The 15,349-nt window shown below is 47.2% G+C and overlaps 2 protein-coding genes across 3 annotated transcripts in view; both read left to right on the top strand.

Annotated features, from left to right (window-relative positions):
- The window catches only part of ALK (ALK receptor tyrosine kinase), a 306,382-nt gene extending 292,044 nt beyond the window's left edge, over positions 1 to 14,338 (top strand). The window contains exons 24-30 of the mRNA XM_050973237.1: positions 3,183 to 3,280; positions 4,373 to 4,465; positions 6,110 to 6,211; positions 7,358 to 7,492; positions 8,043 to 8,133; positions 9,424 to 11,490; positions 13,497 to 14,338. Of these exons, the coding sequence (XP_050829194.1) occupies positions 3,183 to 3,280; positions 4,373 to 4,465; positions 6,110 to 6,211; positions 7,358 to 7,492; positions 8,043 to 8,133; positions 9,424 to 10,128 (1,224 nt within the window). The 3' untranslated portion in view covers positions 10,129 to 11,490; positions 13,497 to 14,338. The remainder of the gene's footprint in view (positions 1 to 3,182; positions 3,281 to 4,372; positions 4,466 to 6,109; positions 6,212 to 7,357; positions 7,493 to 8,042; positions 8,134 to 9,423; positions 11,491 to 13,496) is intronic.
- LOC103821325 (serine/arginine-rich splicing factor 7) overlaps positions 1 to 15,349 on the top strand; it is a 1,055,603-nt gene that overhangs the window by 1,032,489 nt on the left and 7,765 nt on the right. The gene's annotated exons all lie outside the window — the stretch shown is intronic.

Genomic DNA, 15,349 nt, shown 5'->3' with positions numbered 1-15,349 from the left:
TCCACTTTTGTATTTTCCAGCTAATTTCTTTTACCTTGTCTTTCCCACCTACTTTTGCTTTCAGCCTAATTGCAAAAAAGAGATTTACATGTTCAGTCTCTACCTTCATCCCCCAGTTGCTCTTTGCACTTCCTTGTCAGTAACATAAAATTCATTTACTAGTTTTGGATAGACTTAATAGAGGTGCTGAAGACATTGACTTGGCACTAATTCCAAGGCTTATGGAAAAAGAAAGCTGGAGAGACCACCAGTTGCCACTGGCCAGCTACAACCTGTGTGGAGTGGAACAAGACACATGCAGCATGCTGCCATGCACTTACACACTGAAAAGCAGGAAAGAGAGCAGAGGGAATGGTGAAGGAGAAGGTGAATGAAGGGAAGGGGGGACTGAAGGCATTGCAAGGGACATGAAATGGAAAGCTAAAATAACTGCAGGAGGTATCAGAACACAGGATCCAACTTAATGAGAGATGGAGATGCTGCCTGCACTGTTGCATGCTGTTCATCTGTGTTCTTCAGGTAAAAAATGAAGTTTCAGGTCAGCCAATATGTAATGATTTTTCTGGACTCTAAGCAAGAATGATCATCACTGATGCCAGACCAGTGATTCTCATGGAATATGTCAGTTTATGCCAGCTAGGTCCGCTCCGTAAGGTTCAGATTCATAATTCCCCATGAGTCCATGGCTGACAGCCCTGAAGGCATTCTCTGTTCCATTTCTAATAGAGTTTCACATCTATTACAGGATTACCTCTTCCCCCTCATCTGCAGAGAGGCAACCTGGTAGATCCAGAGACTCCTGGAACTGGAGCCTCAGCTCAGTGTGAGCATTGCAGAATTGTCCATTCTGGGAGGTTCAGTGCTGATCTTTCTCACTCACAGCACAGCAGTCAAAGCCCAGCCCTGGGAGAGAAATCATATTTGGATAAATGATTCTCCTCCTTTGTGCTGTGCAGCCTGTTGCACAGAGCAGTGATTACACTGAACAATGCACAGAATTTCATTCACCTTTGGCAAGATTCAGCCTCACCTGGGAGGTGTCACACCAGTGGTTCCAGCATGCCCACTGCCCCGAGCAGTGGAGCATTGCAGCTGGCATCATCCATTCATCTGGGGAGCAAAGGCTGTAAAGTGAATCCTTTGGTGTGTCTCAAGGCTGCCCCCTTGCAAAATGAATCCCAAACCTCCATTTTTCAAACAAATTACATGGCTAAATTGTCCTTGGCTGGGCAGTCACATCTGTTTTAGGATTGTATTTAGCCAAATAAAAGGTGGAAGGAATTCATCCAAGGAAGGAAAGGAAAGCAAAAAAGGGAAAAGAGAAAAAAGCTATATAGTTCAAATCAGCTTGTGGCTTCAGCCTACAGAATGCTTTGCAGTATAGCCTGAGTCTGAAATCGATTGTAGAGTAAAGAATTGGGCTTTTTACTCAGTTTTCACTTCAGGTTTCTGACCCTTGCTGGAAAGAGCAGGGAATGGGTAGATTGAGATATTAATTTTCCCTTGGTTAAGCCCTGCAAGGGAAAAAGAAGATGAAGAAGATGTGCATTCTTTCCTATTGTTGCCATCTTGTGTAGCTGGTGAGTCAATCTAACTCACAGAGGTAAGAGAGATTATTCCCCCTTCCCCACAAAATGGCAGGGAAAGAGCTGCTTTATGTTTACAGAAAATAGTTACTCTGTAAAGAGGAAAGTTTAAGGGGAGATGCAGTCCAGTGTTTTAAAAAATCAGTGATGTATATATATGCTATGAACTATACTGTGTAAATAATAAAATATAGGCAGGTGGAACAAGATCACATTTTGGTTTATGGCCCTGCATTGAACAAAACAGGCTTTGTTCACACAGAGATGCACTATTTTTCAATTATTTCATTAGTCAAGTACTGAGGCCAGGTTTTTTTTCCTAACATCTTCAGAGGACATTAAGTTGGGTTTTTTTAGGTTTGGTTTTTTCGGTTTATTGTTTGGTGGCTTTTGTGGTGTTTTTGTTTGTTTGTTTTTTGTTTGGTTGTTTGTTGTTGTTGCTGTTGGTTGGATTGGTTGTGGTTTTTTATTTGGTTGATTTTTGTTTTATAGTTTCACCAGCCAATGACCACTGTTTAACTAGTGGCTGCTGCAGAGCTTGGACTTATTTCCAGTCCCAGTTTGCAGAGGTTTCTATCAGGTGGGATGGGCAGCACAGCATGGCATGCATCTGGAGATGGGCTGGAGAGCCAGCAGTCCCTGCCACTGGAGAAGCTGTGCTGATTTGGGCACTGGTGTGAGAACCCCAGGGACAGGAGTGCCTGTTGGGGACTAGGCTGACTGGTTGGTGTCCTAAGAGAAAGCCAAGGAGTGTGATAAGCTTGTTTGGTCCAATAACTAAGGCTGATCAACACTTAGCCATGAAATGGTTGTTGTGCCATGAGCAGTCACTGCTTCCCAATTGTTCCTCATCACTCTGCTGGCAGCAGCACTTTCCCCTCTCCCACAGGACTGGCCACAGGGATCACTGAATCTCACCACAGGGATCACTGATCCACACCTCAGGCATCACTGATTCCCACCTCAGGGCAGCAGCTGTGCTTTGGCTTCAGGGGCTGAGTGTAAATCCTGCCCTTTCCACTGGAGCATCTGGCTCCTCTTGGCAAGGGCTGTGGGCTTCATCAGAGGGGCAGGAACAAGGAATTGGCAGCCTTAGTCTTCCATAGCCATTGGCTACACAAAACTGTGCCAGTGCTCTAAGGGGCAAGATAAAACCTACACAGATGTGGAGGAGGGAAAGAGCAAATGTGACTCATGCCATTATACAAAATGTCATTCCCGTGGTTCAAGGTGACTTTAGAGAGGAGCTGGCAGTAATACAGAGAAACTCAGTGAAGAACAGTTCAGGGCACAGATCTCAAAATTCGTGCTGAAAATTCAGAAGAATCTGCCCTGAGAACTGGGGGAAATTCTTACAGGGGCATCCCAATGGAGCTGGAAAATCAGATCCAGCTGATTCTGTCTGTTCTGATTCTGTCTCTGGGATCTGTATAACGCTGTGTCTGCACATCCTTTCAGAGTTCATGGGTATGAACTCTCTCTTGTGCATTTTCCTAATCCCTTTGTCACTTGCTGGAGAGCTCCCAGCACTGCAACAGTGACAAATGACACCATATCTCTGCTTTTATCTCATGTGTGTCCCTTGTCTTCTGGCAGAACCAGCCCTCCTCCCTCTCCATGCTGGACTTGCTGCACGTGGCCCGTGACATTGCTTGTGGGTGTCAGTACCTGGAGGAGAACCACTTCATTCACAGGTGGGTGAGCCCAGCCTGGGCAGGACTTGCAGACAGGCCAGCAGAGGCTCAGAATGCCCTGCTCCATCTGTTTGTGTCCTGCTGCACTCTAGTGGCTGGATACCTTCAAACAAGGTATACAGAAGCAGAAGCAGAATCAGCAATCCAGAGAGGAGCTGCTGTAACTCAGGCTGGCAAAGGTCTGTGGTTTTGCCAAAGCTCCTGAGCCCTGTCTCAGGGCCTGCACTTGTGCAGCCTACTTGGCTACTCTGCAAATGGACCCAATCTTGTGACAGAAGTCTTTAAAGCTCTCCCTGTCATGATTTTTATTTAGTGCCTTTCTGCTCATTTTGGAATCTTTTTCTTCTCCTTCTCAAAGCACACCTGTACAAGCACAGCCAGAAAGGCAACATCAGGTGGCCATTGCTCCTGCAAAACTGGGTGTTTGGCAAGCCTCTGGAATCTGCCTGTGGTAGAGATGAGCAGAGAGGTGGCAGTTCTGAGAGTCACCAGAACTGAGAGTGCAGCTCTGAGAGTCACCACAAGTTGTGCCATTGTGTTATTCAGACCTCAAGGTTTACTCCAGACCAGCAGAGGTGGAGCTTGGAGCTTTACCTGCATACACAGATTCAGGCCCACAGCTTCAGTATTCAGAGCAACACCTGCACACTGTTCTGACATCTGTCTCTGGCAGCACAGCAGCCTTTTGACAACACTTGAACAAGCACAGTAGGAACACATCAGTGGATCATTGCCCAGACAGCTTGAAGGTGTGCATTCTGAAATCAGCTCCTCTTCTTGCACTCCTTAGAGACATAAAAATAACTCCTGGGGTGAAGGGAGGCTCACAGGAGGCCCACCCTTTCAAATGGAAGATGTTATGTGAAGTTTAAAGAGAAAATGTTAAAGAACAAAACTGTTCCTGCTGTGAGGATAGATTGGAACTGGGGGCATTGCAGTTATCCATAAACACTGACTTTTCTGGCTGTTTAGGTTCTCTGCAGCTCAGGAAAGTCAGTACTATATTTTGTTTCCTTTCTGACTTCAAAAATAAACTGTCAAATGAGAAAGTGGTTCTTCTCTTTCTGTTTCTTTTCTTCCCTTTCCTTTTAGGGATATTGCTGCCAGGAACTGCCTCCTTACCTGTCGAGGGCCCGGGAGAGTGGCTAAGATTGGAGACTTTGGAATGGCCCGGGATATTTACAGGTAGCAGAGCCAAGCCCAGGGTACCTGCAAGTGGGAGGTCACTGAAATGGGAGAGGAGCAGTGTTTGTGCAGCCTCTTGTGTAACCCTGGTGAGGCAAGAGTGGAGAGATGCCAGCCTGGTGAATCCCAGCTGATGCTTTCCTGGTGTTTGCTTTAAACTGTCCTGGACAGTTTTCTCCTGGGCAGTGAAGTCTAATGGTCATGGAAGGTTTTTCCTCCCTCTTAGACTCTGTCCTCAGTTTCCTTTTTTTTTTACATTCTCCAGGCTGAATGGCATTGATGTGCCCCTTTGTTTTGTCATCCCAAATCATACTGAGTTTAATCTCTCTCCTTGATGCTACCCCTGCACCTTTGGTTTGGTGTCATCAGTAAATTTTCTCAATTTACTGCAGCTAAAGGAGGAAGGTGTGGAAGGTCAGGAAAATGTAATCACCCAAACTGGAATTCAGCCAAGACACAGGGTTAACTACCTTTGCTCTTGCAAAAAGTGCCAGAAAATCTTTAATGACCATGAGCAGTCAGGGCTGCAGTTTGATGTCTCATCTTCCACAGAGCAGCTCTAGAAGTGCAGCTCCTTATCCTGCTGTGCTGAGGAATTGATTTGCCCTGACTCAGAAGAAGGAATGCCTCGTGCTCAGTCACCTGCACAGTTTATTCCAGTGCATTGCCTTCTTTTGTTTTCCTGCTTGGGAATTCTCCTGTGCAATTACTAAGCCAGGTTTGGCTCTGCTCAGCTTGAGCTCTGACAGTATCACAGCCTGAGGTGCTGCAAACAGAGTGCTGCCTTCAGAAACCCAAGTGTTTCAGAGCTGCTTGGGTTTTTTTCCTTCCACAAAGAGCCCCCATGCAGCCCCACTGTCAGATGGGGCTCTGCTGGGACAAAGTAGCATCTGTCACCCTCACACACTCAGAACTGATTGCCAAGAAGGAACACTTTGGTGCTGAGCTTTCAAAGGTGCCTTTGAAGCCTCCCTGTGTTTCTTTGTCCAGAACACCCTTTGGATGCTCAGGCTGTGCTGTGTGATCGGTGATAACAGCTTGCATGGGCAGCCTCCTGCAACTGCCAGCATGGGATTTGGGGCTTGCAGGTTTTGTTTTAAATGACAGCAACTCCAAAGAACTGTTGTGACTCCTGAATCAGGAACATTTTCGTGTCAGTGTCCCAGCTCAAATGACCTGGCATCCTCCTCAACAAGCTCCTTGTTCCTGCAAAGGGGTTTGGATTTTCCTCACAGAGCTTTAGACTGGGGATAGGTCTATATATGGGATAGGTCTGGTTTATTCTTGCTGGGTATGCCCAGGATGACCATGTGTGAGATAAGGTGGGGAGATCTTGCTGTGGTTGAAAAGGGCAGGAGGAATCTCTGCCAGCAGCAGTTTCTGTGTTAGTAATTCCCTAGGAGGATGAGGATAACTGCTTTACCAGATCAGGCCTTAAGTGATGTAGATCAAACAGCACTTCCATGGTTTTCTCTTTTCCACTATTTTATGAGAAGAAACAGGTCATTCCAGCATTTGGATTGTTCCACCTAAATTAGTCTCTCCTCTGGCTCATCATTTGAATATTTGTAATTACAAAAATCCCATATTGATGGCATTTTCTGAATCCTTGGCTGACTCTTTTGTTCTGTTTGTTCTTTGCAGAGCCAGCTACTATCGTAAGGGTGGGTGTGCAATGTTGCCTGTCAAATGGATGCCTCCTGAGGCTTTCATGGAAGGGATCTTTACATCAAAGACAGACACATGGTGCGCTTCCTTTCCTCCGCTCTGTCCGCCTTGGAACCCCTTTTGTCAACCGTGAATATTTTGGGAAAAACACACGTTCTTGTTCATTTCTCACCTGCGAAAAAGACAAGCTGGGTCTTTCCGAGCCAGCAGTGTTTGAGGAGACAAGGGAGCAGAAAGGTCAGACCTGTGCAGAGGTGGGAGCTGCAGGGAAGGGAGAGCAGAGCAAATGCAGGTGCTGCTCCAGCAGGAAAGCATCAGTCCCACACTGAGGAAAGCAGCATGGGAGGCTGCAGGCACGATCCATCCTGCCAGTCAGGGAGAAGGGTGTCCTACACTGTGGGTTTTGCCTTTCTCCTGGCTACAGCAGCACTTGGAGCTCCTGAGTGGCCAGAGATGGGGAGGAAAATCGGGTGAGCAGGAGGCAAGAGCTCAGGGAGTGTGTGGAGGGGAAGGGGCTGGTGGCCAGGACACAGCTCCTGAGCAAGCCCCAGCAGAGGGGTGAGGTCCACACCCTGGTACAGCTGAGCTCTGCCTGTCTCAGCTCCAAGCAGAGGAGTTTCCCATTGCTGCACATCTCTCTCCCCCTTTAACCACTGAGGCTGTGATTCCCAAGCCACTGACCAGGGGAATGCTTTGGAGGGACACTGTCCCAGCCACGGCCACAGCACCCAGGCCAGGGCTGTGTTTGCTAGGGAGGGTTTTCATTGTTCTCTGGGTGACAGGGGGGGCCTGTGGGCCTCAGAGCACCAGTGGGGATTCACTGGCAGGATATTTCAATAGGGTAGCTATTCCAGAGGAAAAGTTTGCCCAAACTTCTCTGTCCAGCAGTGGTCAGTGTCTCAGAAAAGGATAGCCTGACTTGCACTTTAGTTACCTCCAGCTGAGCAGTGCTGAGTACAAGGGCAAAGCAACCACGTTTACCTACCTACATCATGGGCTTCACTCCCCTCACAGTCAGCTACTGGTATTTTATATTAAAGGTTTTAATGTTACAACTGTGCAGCTTATTTATGTCTGAATCCTACAGGATTCAGGATTTCCACCAGCTGCCTGGTCAAAGGTTGCCAAGAGCAATGCTGATGGCACTGAACCCTAAGGGCACTGCCCACTGGTGATGGTCATTCCAGTATCCCTCACTTTGTTTTCCTTTGCTTCTGCACTCAGGTCCTTTGGCGTATTGCTGTGGGAGATATTCTCTTTGGGATACATGCCCTACCCCAGCAAAAGCAACCAGGAGGTTCTGGAGTTTGTCACCAATGGAGGAAGGATGGATCCACCTAAAAACTGCCCTGGCCCTGTGTATGAGACTGTAACTTTGATATATTCATGCAACTAAGTTTCTGTGTCAAATGCTTTTTCTCTACTCAAGAGTTAATGACCTTTAAGACTGACTTAATCATGGCTAATCTACCTTATTAAACTTTAGCACCACTGATTTCTCTAATATTTAATTTTTCTGTTGCTTTGGAGAATAATTTAGGGCCTATTGGAGAAGACCTGGCCACTGCTTGTTTGGTCAAAGATGACACAATATTTCTCTGTCTTAGGTTAGCTGTGAAACTCCAATGCATCAGACTGTTCACAGGCAGGGAAAGCCTACCTTTAGCGTGTTGTCCAGGGGATTTCAGGTGGATGAGTGATTTCTCTGAAAGACTGTGCAGTTCACCCCACTGGTGGTCACATTCCAGTGGTCACCAGTGCATCAGTCCAACTCCAGGGAAGGCAGAGAACTCTCATTTATTAGAAGCAAGAATGGTGCTGAATGTCTATGATTCCCAAGTTGCCATGAGCAGTTGGCACGTCCCACAGGATCTGCTGTTCACGGATGTCTCCTGTTCTGCCCTTCCAGCTACCGCATCATGACCCAGTGCTGGCAGCACCAGCCCGAGGACCGGCCAAACTTTGCCATAATCCTGGAGAGGATTGAGTACTGCACTCAGGTATCCGTGTTTGTTCACCTCAGATGACAGGGGTGGAGAGGGCTCCTCTTGAGCAGCTGTCTAGACAAGCCAGGACTCGAGATGAGGAGGCAGCACTGCACTACTGCAGTCAGCAGTCCAGGGAGTCTGATGTCAGCCAGGGATATTCTTTGATCCTTCTTGTCTTTTGCTGCTGAAAGGCACAGGATGACACAGGCTGACACAGCTTTACAGAGAGCACACCTGTAGCCCTGCTTCTGCTTATAGAGGCACAGATTCCAACAAGCAAAAGAACAAAGACAGGGCAGCACCTGCGCTGCTTTCACATGCCTCATCCCAGCCACTCCAGCCCAGTGTTTACCCTTAAGGCACAGTCAGCACTGAACAGAAATGGTCCCAGCTCAGAGCACCCTTTGCAGATGGTTTCAGCAGCTGTTGGCAATTTTTTTGAGTCTAACAGCACTGGAGTAGGCAGGTGGAGAGATGGCCAGGCTAGAGGAGTGGGGATTCTTAGGCTAGGGAACAGGGAAAAGATGTGGCTGGCTTTCCAGCCCAAAATCTGATTTACTTATTTTTTTACCACCAGTTTAGCTTGTAAGGAATAGAGTGGTTTGGAAAATGTTCTCCTGCCTGCATCAGTACAGGCTCCTTGTATGATCTCACTGTTGTTTGCTTCAGTCACTTTGCTTTCCCTTGATATTTGGGAAGCTTGATCTTTTTTTCTTTTTTTTATGTGCGTTTGGATCCTGGGATTGGGAGGCATTTTATTCTGCTATCTGTAGCTTGCCATGGCATATAGCAATAAGGAAAGGTTGCCAAGATCACTGCATTTTCTCTCAGTTTAATTTTCAAAACTGCTTAAATAGCTCAGAACCACAGCCCCTGTGGATTTGGGCTTCAAGGGGTCTGCCAGTATTGTCTTCACTCTGCATTCCCATTCCTCCCTTCGCGTGTGGAGGCAATACTTCCATGGTTCCAACTTTCTCAATATTATCTGAGAGTGTTATGAACTCTGAGATGATAAGAGATTCCAAAAAGCATTCCCACAGGAAATTTTGCTGGACATAAAAAATGCTTTTCATTGGTTTTGTGCCTCTGCCGTTCTATGGTGAGTTTAAGGGTTACTTTCTTTTAAAGAGTTGGATTTTAAGGATATCCTGTTGCATCTCACACCTAACTGCACTTTGTCTACATCCTCTTCTCATGGAATGTGGGCTCTGGGTGGTGGGATGTGTTGAGATCATAGCATGACAGCTGCTAGATGTGTGATGGCTGCAGGCTTTGAGGAATTCCCGTTGTTTCCTTGGGCAGGATCCCGATGTCATCAACACCGCCTTGCCGGTAGAATACGGCCCGTCGGCCGAGGAGGAGGAGAAGGTGGCGATGCGCCCCGACGATGCAGAAGGAATTCCTCCTCTCTTGGTCTCAACGCACCAAGACAGAAAGGATGAGAAGCAAACCCTGCCATCTCCACCCCCCCTGGCGTCAGCCGTCACTGCTGGAAAATCTCTAGGGAAAGTGGGAGCCTTGGAACAGCCAGCACCAGGGAAGGTGCAGTCAGCCACAGGAGGGGGACACATCAACATGGCCTATGCCCAGTCCAATCCCCCTTCCGAGCTTCACAAAAGCCGGGGCTCCAGAAACAAGCCCACCAACCTCTGGAATCCAACCTATGGCTCCTGGTTTGCGGAGAAGCAGGCCAGCAAAAACAGTTCTCTGCTGGAGAAGGAGAGGCCCGAGAGGGAGAATTTGGGACAGGAAGGAAACTGTACTGTGGGGCCCAACATTGTGACTGGCAGGCTGCCAGGCTCCTCCCTGCTCTTAGAGCCATCTTCCCTAACCGCAAGCGTTAAAGAAGTGCCTCTCTTTAGGCTCCGCCACTTCCCCTGCGGGAACGTCAACTACGGATACCAGCAGCAGGGCTTGCCCTTGGAAAGCTCCACCCCACCTTGCGCTAGCAGTTACGAGGACCCTGTCCTTAGAAACAAGAGCCACATAACCCAGCAGGGGCCCTGAGAGCCCTCGACCCTCTCTTGACTTTTCCCCCCCCGTGGCCCCTGAGCCTCGAAGAGATGTCCTGTTCCCAACACACCGTGAGCAAGGCATCGGACAGCATCACCTCCTGTTTTGTGCAAACTTGCTCCAAAAGTGCCACCCTTGACACTGTAATTTCTACTAACCCGAGAGGCTTCAAACCACCGGGGCCCCAGCAGAGTCAAAGGAACGAGGGGGAGGGAGGATGCAGGGAACTGTTGTTAACTGCAAGGCCCAGCTGCTGTTGCATCAACTCATCCGCATGGTTGTCGTCATGCCCTTCCTGTGAGCTTTTCCCAGTTGTGCGTCCTCTGCTTCCGTGTCAAGCCGCGGCTCACTGCCATGAGTGTTTCATGTCTGGGCTTTTCCGTGCCAAACTTGTCGTTGCTGTGGAAGACCTGGAGGTCTCCTGCTGCTGGCAGGGCTTGTAGTGGGTTTGGGAAGAGCGTCCTCTATCCAAACCAAAATAAAGAAATGCGACAGCGCTGAATGGTGATGCGGTGGCACGTTCTCAAGTCTCGGTCCAGCTGCAATCAGTCTTCGAAAGTCCTTGAATGCACAGTGTTGTAGGGGTGCTGGCAGGGCAATGGTCACACTGCATCACTTGGAGGGGAGGGGAGAGGAAGCAGAGGATGGGTGTAGATGCTACGAGGCATTCAGGGGGCGGGCATTGTTTGGCTGGGGTTTTCTTTGGTTTGTTTTTGTTCACCTATGCTTAACCACCAGAAGCAAGTAAAGCCCTTTAAAATTCTCTCTGTCCTACACAAGTAGGGATGCCCTTCATCAGGAACTTGGAAGTGTCAAGTGGAATCAAGGTGAAGCTTTAAAGGACCATGGTCATCAAAGAGACTTTCACCATGCCCTGAAAAGGGACAGCCACCTGCATACCTCGAAGGTTTGAAGTAGCCTTTGGCATACACTGTATGAACAACACCATAGAGGCAGAAGACTACATCGTGCCACTGTCTGGAAGCCAGATACTGTCTGTACTGAAGGGTTTAGAGCCCTTTTTCCTTTGGCAAAATAAGTGTATGATAGTGGTTTAAGGACAAGCACTCCATTGACTCACTTTGTACACCCCGTGCATGAAAAATACTCCAGTTAAGTGTATTGTCAAAACATAGATGTAGGAAATAATTCATGTGTAAAGATGTGCATTAGTAACTTCAGCTTAGGGTTGGGAGGAGCTGTCTCAGCATGATTGCTATCCAAAAAAGGGGTGCTTATTTCCATAGAGATGGGAGTACTGGAGCATCAGCAAAGGAGTGGGAAGGTGTTCTTCAGTCTGAGACTCTTCATTTCAGTGACGTGACCCTGAGTCTGGCCCTGGATCCAAACGTTGAGGTAAGCTTCCTGTCTTCATCAGGGAACAAACTAGAATCCCTATACCTCCTAAACTTTGGGATGGGCAGATTGAAATTGGAGGACTTGGCTTGGGCCACCCCCCTTGTACAAAAGACATTGCAGGGGGAGCACTAGTGTGCTCTCCTAATCTGCCTTTCTGATGCCTCTGATACACAGAATTAAATCCTCTTTTCAGACCAAAGCCAAAAGCAGATGTGGTGACTGGTTAACAGGCTGTGCTCATGTTGGGAAGCTTGGGTCAGGGGCTGCTCTGAATTTCATGTTCATCTGCTAGAGATCCATCCCACTGCTGCTGCATGGGTTAGGGGGGATACCAAGGGTCACGCTTACAGGCTCCTTTAGGCTGAGCTAAGAGGGTATTTGTCATCTCCCAGGTTATTAGGCTTACAGCTCTTGCTGTGAAATAGCCACTGGGGAGGGATTCTGTCTAGCTCAGGATTGTGTTAGTGTCACACCAGTCTCTCTCTCTCTCTAGCTCAGTAAACTCACTGGGGTTGTTTCTCAAGTCTCAGGAAAGCTGATTAATTCAGGAGGCAAGCACCATCTGAACAATTTATTACACTAGTACATTATTCACATATAATAGCAATTTTCATTTAAGTATTCCAGCTTTCTCATTTTCAGAAGAGCTGAACTTTTCATTGTTTTCTTTAGCCTTCCTTTGGAAAGGAGCACACTCTGAGTTTTTGCTGCCTTACAAAGTTACTGAGGGCAGAAGCTGACCTGTTTACTGATGAGTGTTTTCAAAAGAATGCACAAGAACAAAAAGTTGCTAAGTTAATGATCTTTGACTAGCTGAAGTTATTAATTCTTGGATCTGGGGCCGCAGCTTCGATGCTGCACAAATGCAGATAAGCTGCCAGGTTATGATGTTAAAGGTGGAATTTCTAAAGAAACTTAAAAAGCACAAGCAGCAAGAGATGATTTTAAGTCTGTAGGTGTGAAAGGCAGGCTCTCCCAGCCATGCTGAGGGTGTGGTTACTGCTTTGAGCTTGTGCTGTGCAGTTATTTTATCACAGAATTTCTTACAGAATGGGAGTTGTAAAAAAATGAAGGAGCTAAACACAGTCCTGCTTCTTACCTATGGAATAGGTCAAGAGATAATTCTGTTCAGGAAAAATGGTGATTTACTACTGAAATTCTCCAGTCTGCTCAATACAGTGCATTGAGACAAATACTGTTCAGCACTGGCAGCTGCTTTTAAGTGAGCTTCCCTCTAGTTTTTCCAGTGCAAAACGCTTTGTTGTGGGTTCTTTAATGGTCTGGATTTTCTTGGTTGGTTGGAGTTTTGGGGTTTGTTTGTATTACTGTTGTTTGTTTGGGGTTTTTTAATTCCTCTCTCTTAAGACTTGGAATTCGGAAATCCAGTTTGGGCTTATTTTTAACATTAAAATAATGTTAAAAATAAGCCCAAACCATTCCATTTCTGAGCTGTTCCACAGCAAGCATTTAGTTTGGTATCTCTGTGTACTGTCCAAGCACAGTACCCCAGGTTGCAAAAACTGTTCTGTAAATATTGCTGGTAATCAAATCTCCTCACTTAGGAACAGGAGCTGGAGCATTTGCCTGTCCTCTTTCTTAGAAAACAAATACTGCCATTAATTGCTTGGACCAAAGGGTGCTCTGTTGATTGCATTCAGGCTGCAGTTGCCATGAGCATGAACCAGAAATTTTAATTTCTGTGTCTAGGATGATTCACCTGTTCAGTACTCAGAGCTGCAGGGACCAGAAGGGATTTAAGTCACCATGGGCTCACCAGACCAAAGCACTCTGTAAATCCCAAATTCCTCTATCAAGCCCCTCCATGCTAGGAGAAAAACAAATTCAAGTTTATTTTAACCCTCTTACCCATTTTTGTCAATTACTTGTTTTTTAAATTATAGTTTATTGACACACTGTGTATTTTTAAGGAAGTTGTTTTAAGACTGTTAATCTTTTGTGTTGGTAATAATGATGTTCTGATTTATGTCTTCCTCATTCTGCAGTGGAAAAGCGGGAAGCAGTATGATCTACAGGATGTAAAGCACAACTGGAGAAAAACCCTGTGCTTCTGCTCCAAAAGTGGCTTGTTTCCATGTGGATGTTGCCTGGTTTCTTATAGAGGATAAGTAGGTGGTTCTGTGAGCTGCTGGAGGTAAACTGGGTTCGGATGCCCGTCTCTCTGCCTTTCCAGTTGTCCCATCAACTTCCCTTTGTGCCACTGAACCGTGCTTCCCCACCACATGCCTGGGAATGAAGCAGGGCAGGAGCGAGGGTGGTTCTGCTCCCCTGAGGCAGTGAAGGAGTGGGGTGGGAGAGGGGCTTGGCCACAGCCAGAGGAGGTGCAGGGACCACGGTGGGAGGCCCCAGGGCTGGGTTAATGCTCCGAGTGGGTCTCGACAGTGGTGTCGGACCGGGGCTGCTCCGACTGCCCTGCACGGGGAGCAGCCACAGCACACGAGGGCTGGAACAGGGAATGGCAGGTGCCACTTTGAATGTCTGCTCCTGGTAATCCTGGCTGCTGGGGGATGAGAACCTGGAGGTGGGAAAAACAGCCTTCCACAGCAGCAAAGACATCGCTGTTCGTCTGTCCCAGAGTTAAACCCATCACAGGGAAACATCCCAATTGTCCCCTCCTGGCTTCTTTTAGTACCAAGCTTCATTATAGGAGTGTCTGTCTCATGTACAGCCGTTTATGCAACATTGTTTATAGAGGAAGGGCCTGTGCACTTCAGGGATACTATGAAGAAAAATACTAATATATGGTCATTGAGTATTTTGTATTGAATAGTGTATTTGTATTGTAAACAAGTGTAGTGAACCACAAGGCATGAAGACAAATAAAGTGACAGTAGCTGGATTTCTTTGTGTTGGGCTGTGCAATGATTGGATCAATGTCCAGATGTCTCTGGGCATCCATTTTTACTTGGCAAAGTTGCAGAAGTATTAAGGTGATGAACACCCTAAGGAGTAGGTTTGGTGGTACCCTGAGCCACCTTTTGGGCTCACAGCTGCTGTTCCAGACCTCTTTGCATTGCAGATGTGTCTTGGTTTGGAAAGAGAGGTGTCTGCTAAGGAAGGCAGGAGCCTCCCTGAAATGGAAAATGTAAACCCCATCCCTCCAAATTGCCGTAAAATTTAAATGAAGGGGCTCTCAGGCAATAATATGGGAGCAGGAAATAACAGTTCTTTAATAGGGAAGAAGATAAAAGGATAAAATAAACAATGCAGTACACTAGAACAACATTGACTGAGTCAGAACACGACCTGACACCCTGTTGGTCAGGGGATTGGTAGCAGTCCAATTGGAATTGTGGCTGCAGTCCTCCTGGAGTGTCAGGTGTGGTTCTGCTGGAGCAGGGATACTGTAGAAGGGTGGAGTCTTCCTCTGAAGATCCAGTGGAAGAAGAGGCAGCTGCTGTTCCTCTGAGAAATCCAGTGGAGACGCTGTGTGGTATTTCCAGAATCTCAAGATTATATCCAGGTAGGAATGCTTGGCCCTCCCTCTGGGTGGAGCATCTCCCAGTGGGATGTTCTAGTTCTTATCAGCCATACAGTGACATTCAATAGCCTGTTATCAGCAGATATCCCCTGCTCAGGGAGGAGTGGTTGTGGAAGAGATAAGGAAAACTGCCCACTTAACAGAAGACAGCTGCCATACAGATGGCAAATGGAATACATCTCGCCTTGCAATCTGGAACAAGATGTTACACACCAAGTTTCTTACAGGGGAAGGTGCTGTTCCCTCTGTCCAAAGGAAGGCTGGCTTTTACCCACAGCAAACTGGCCAATGCCAAAACAGAAAAAAGGATATGGCTGAAGATAGCATTTGGGTGTTTTCCTAGAGGTATGTATCTAA

This window comes from Serinus canaria, chromosome 3 (assembly GCF_022539315.1).
Source record: "Serinus canaria isolate serCan28SL12 chromosome 3, serCan2020, whole genome shotgun sequence".
Taxonomy (NCBI): Eukaryota; Metazoa; Chordata; class Aves; order Passeriformes; family Fringillidae; genus Serinus; species Serinus canaria.
Note: the sequence above shows the minus strand (reverse complement) of the source record. Positions and strands in the feature narration are given on the sequence as shown.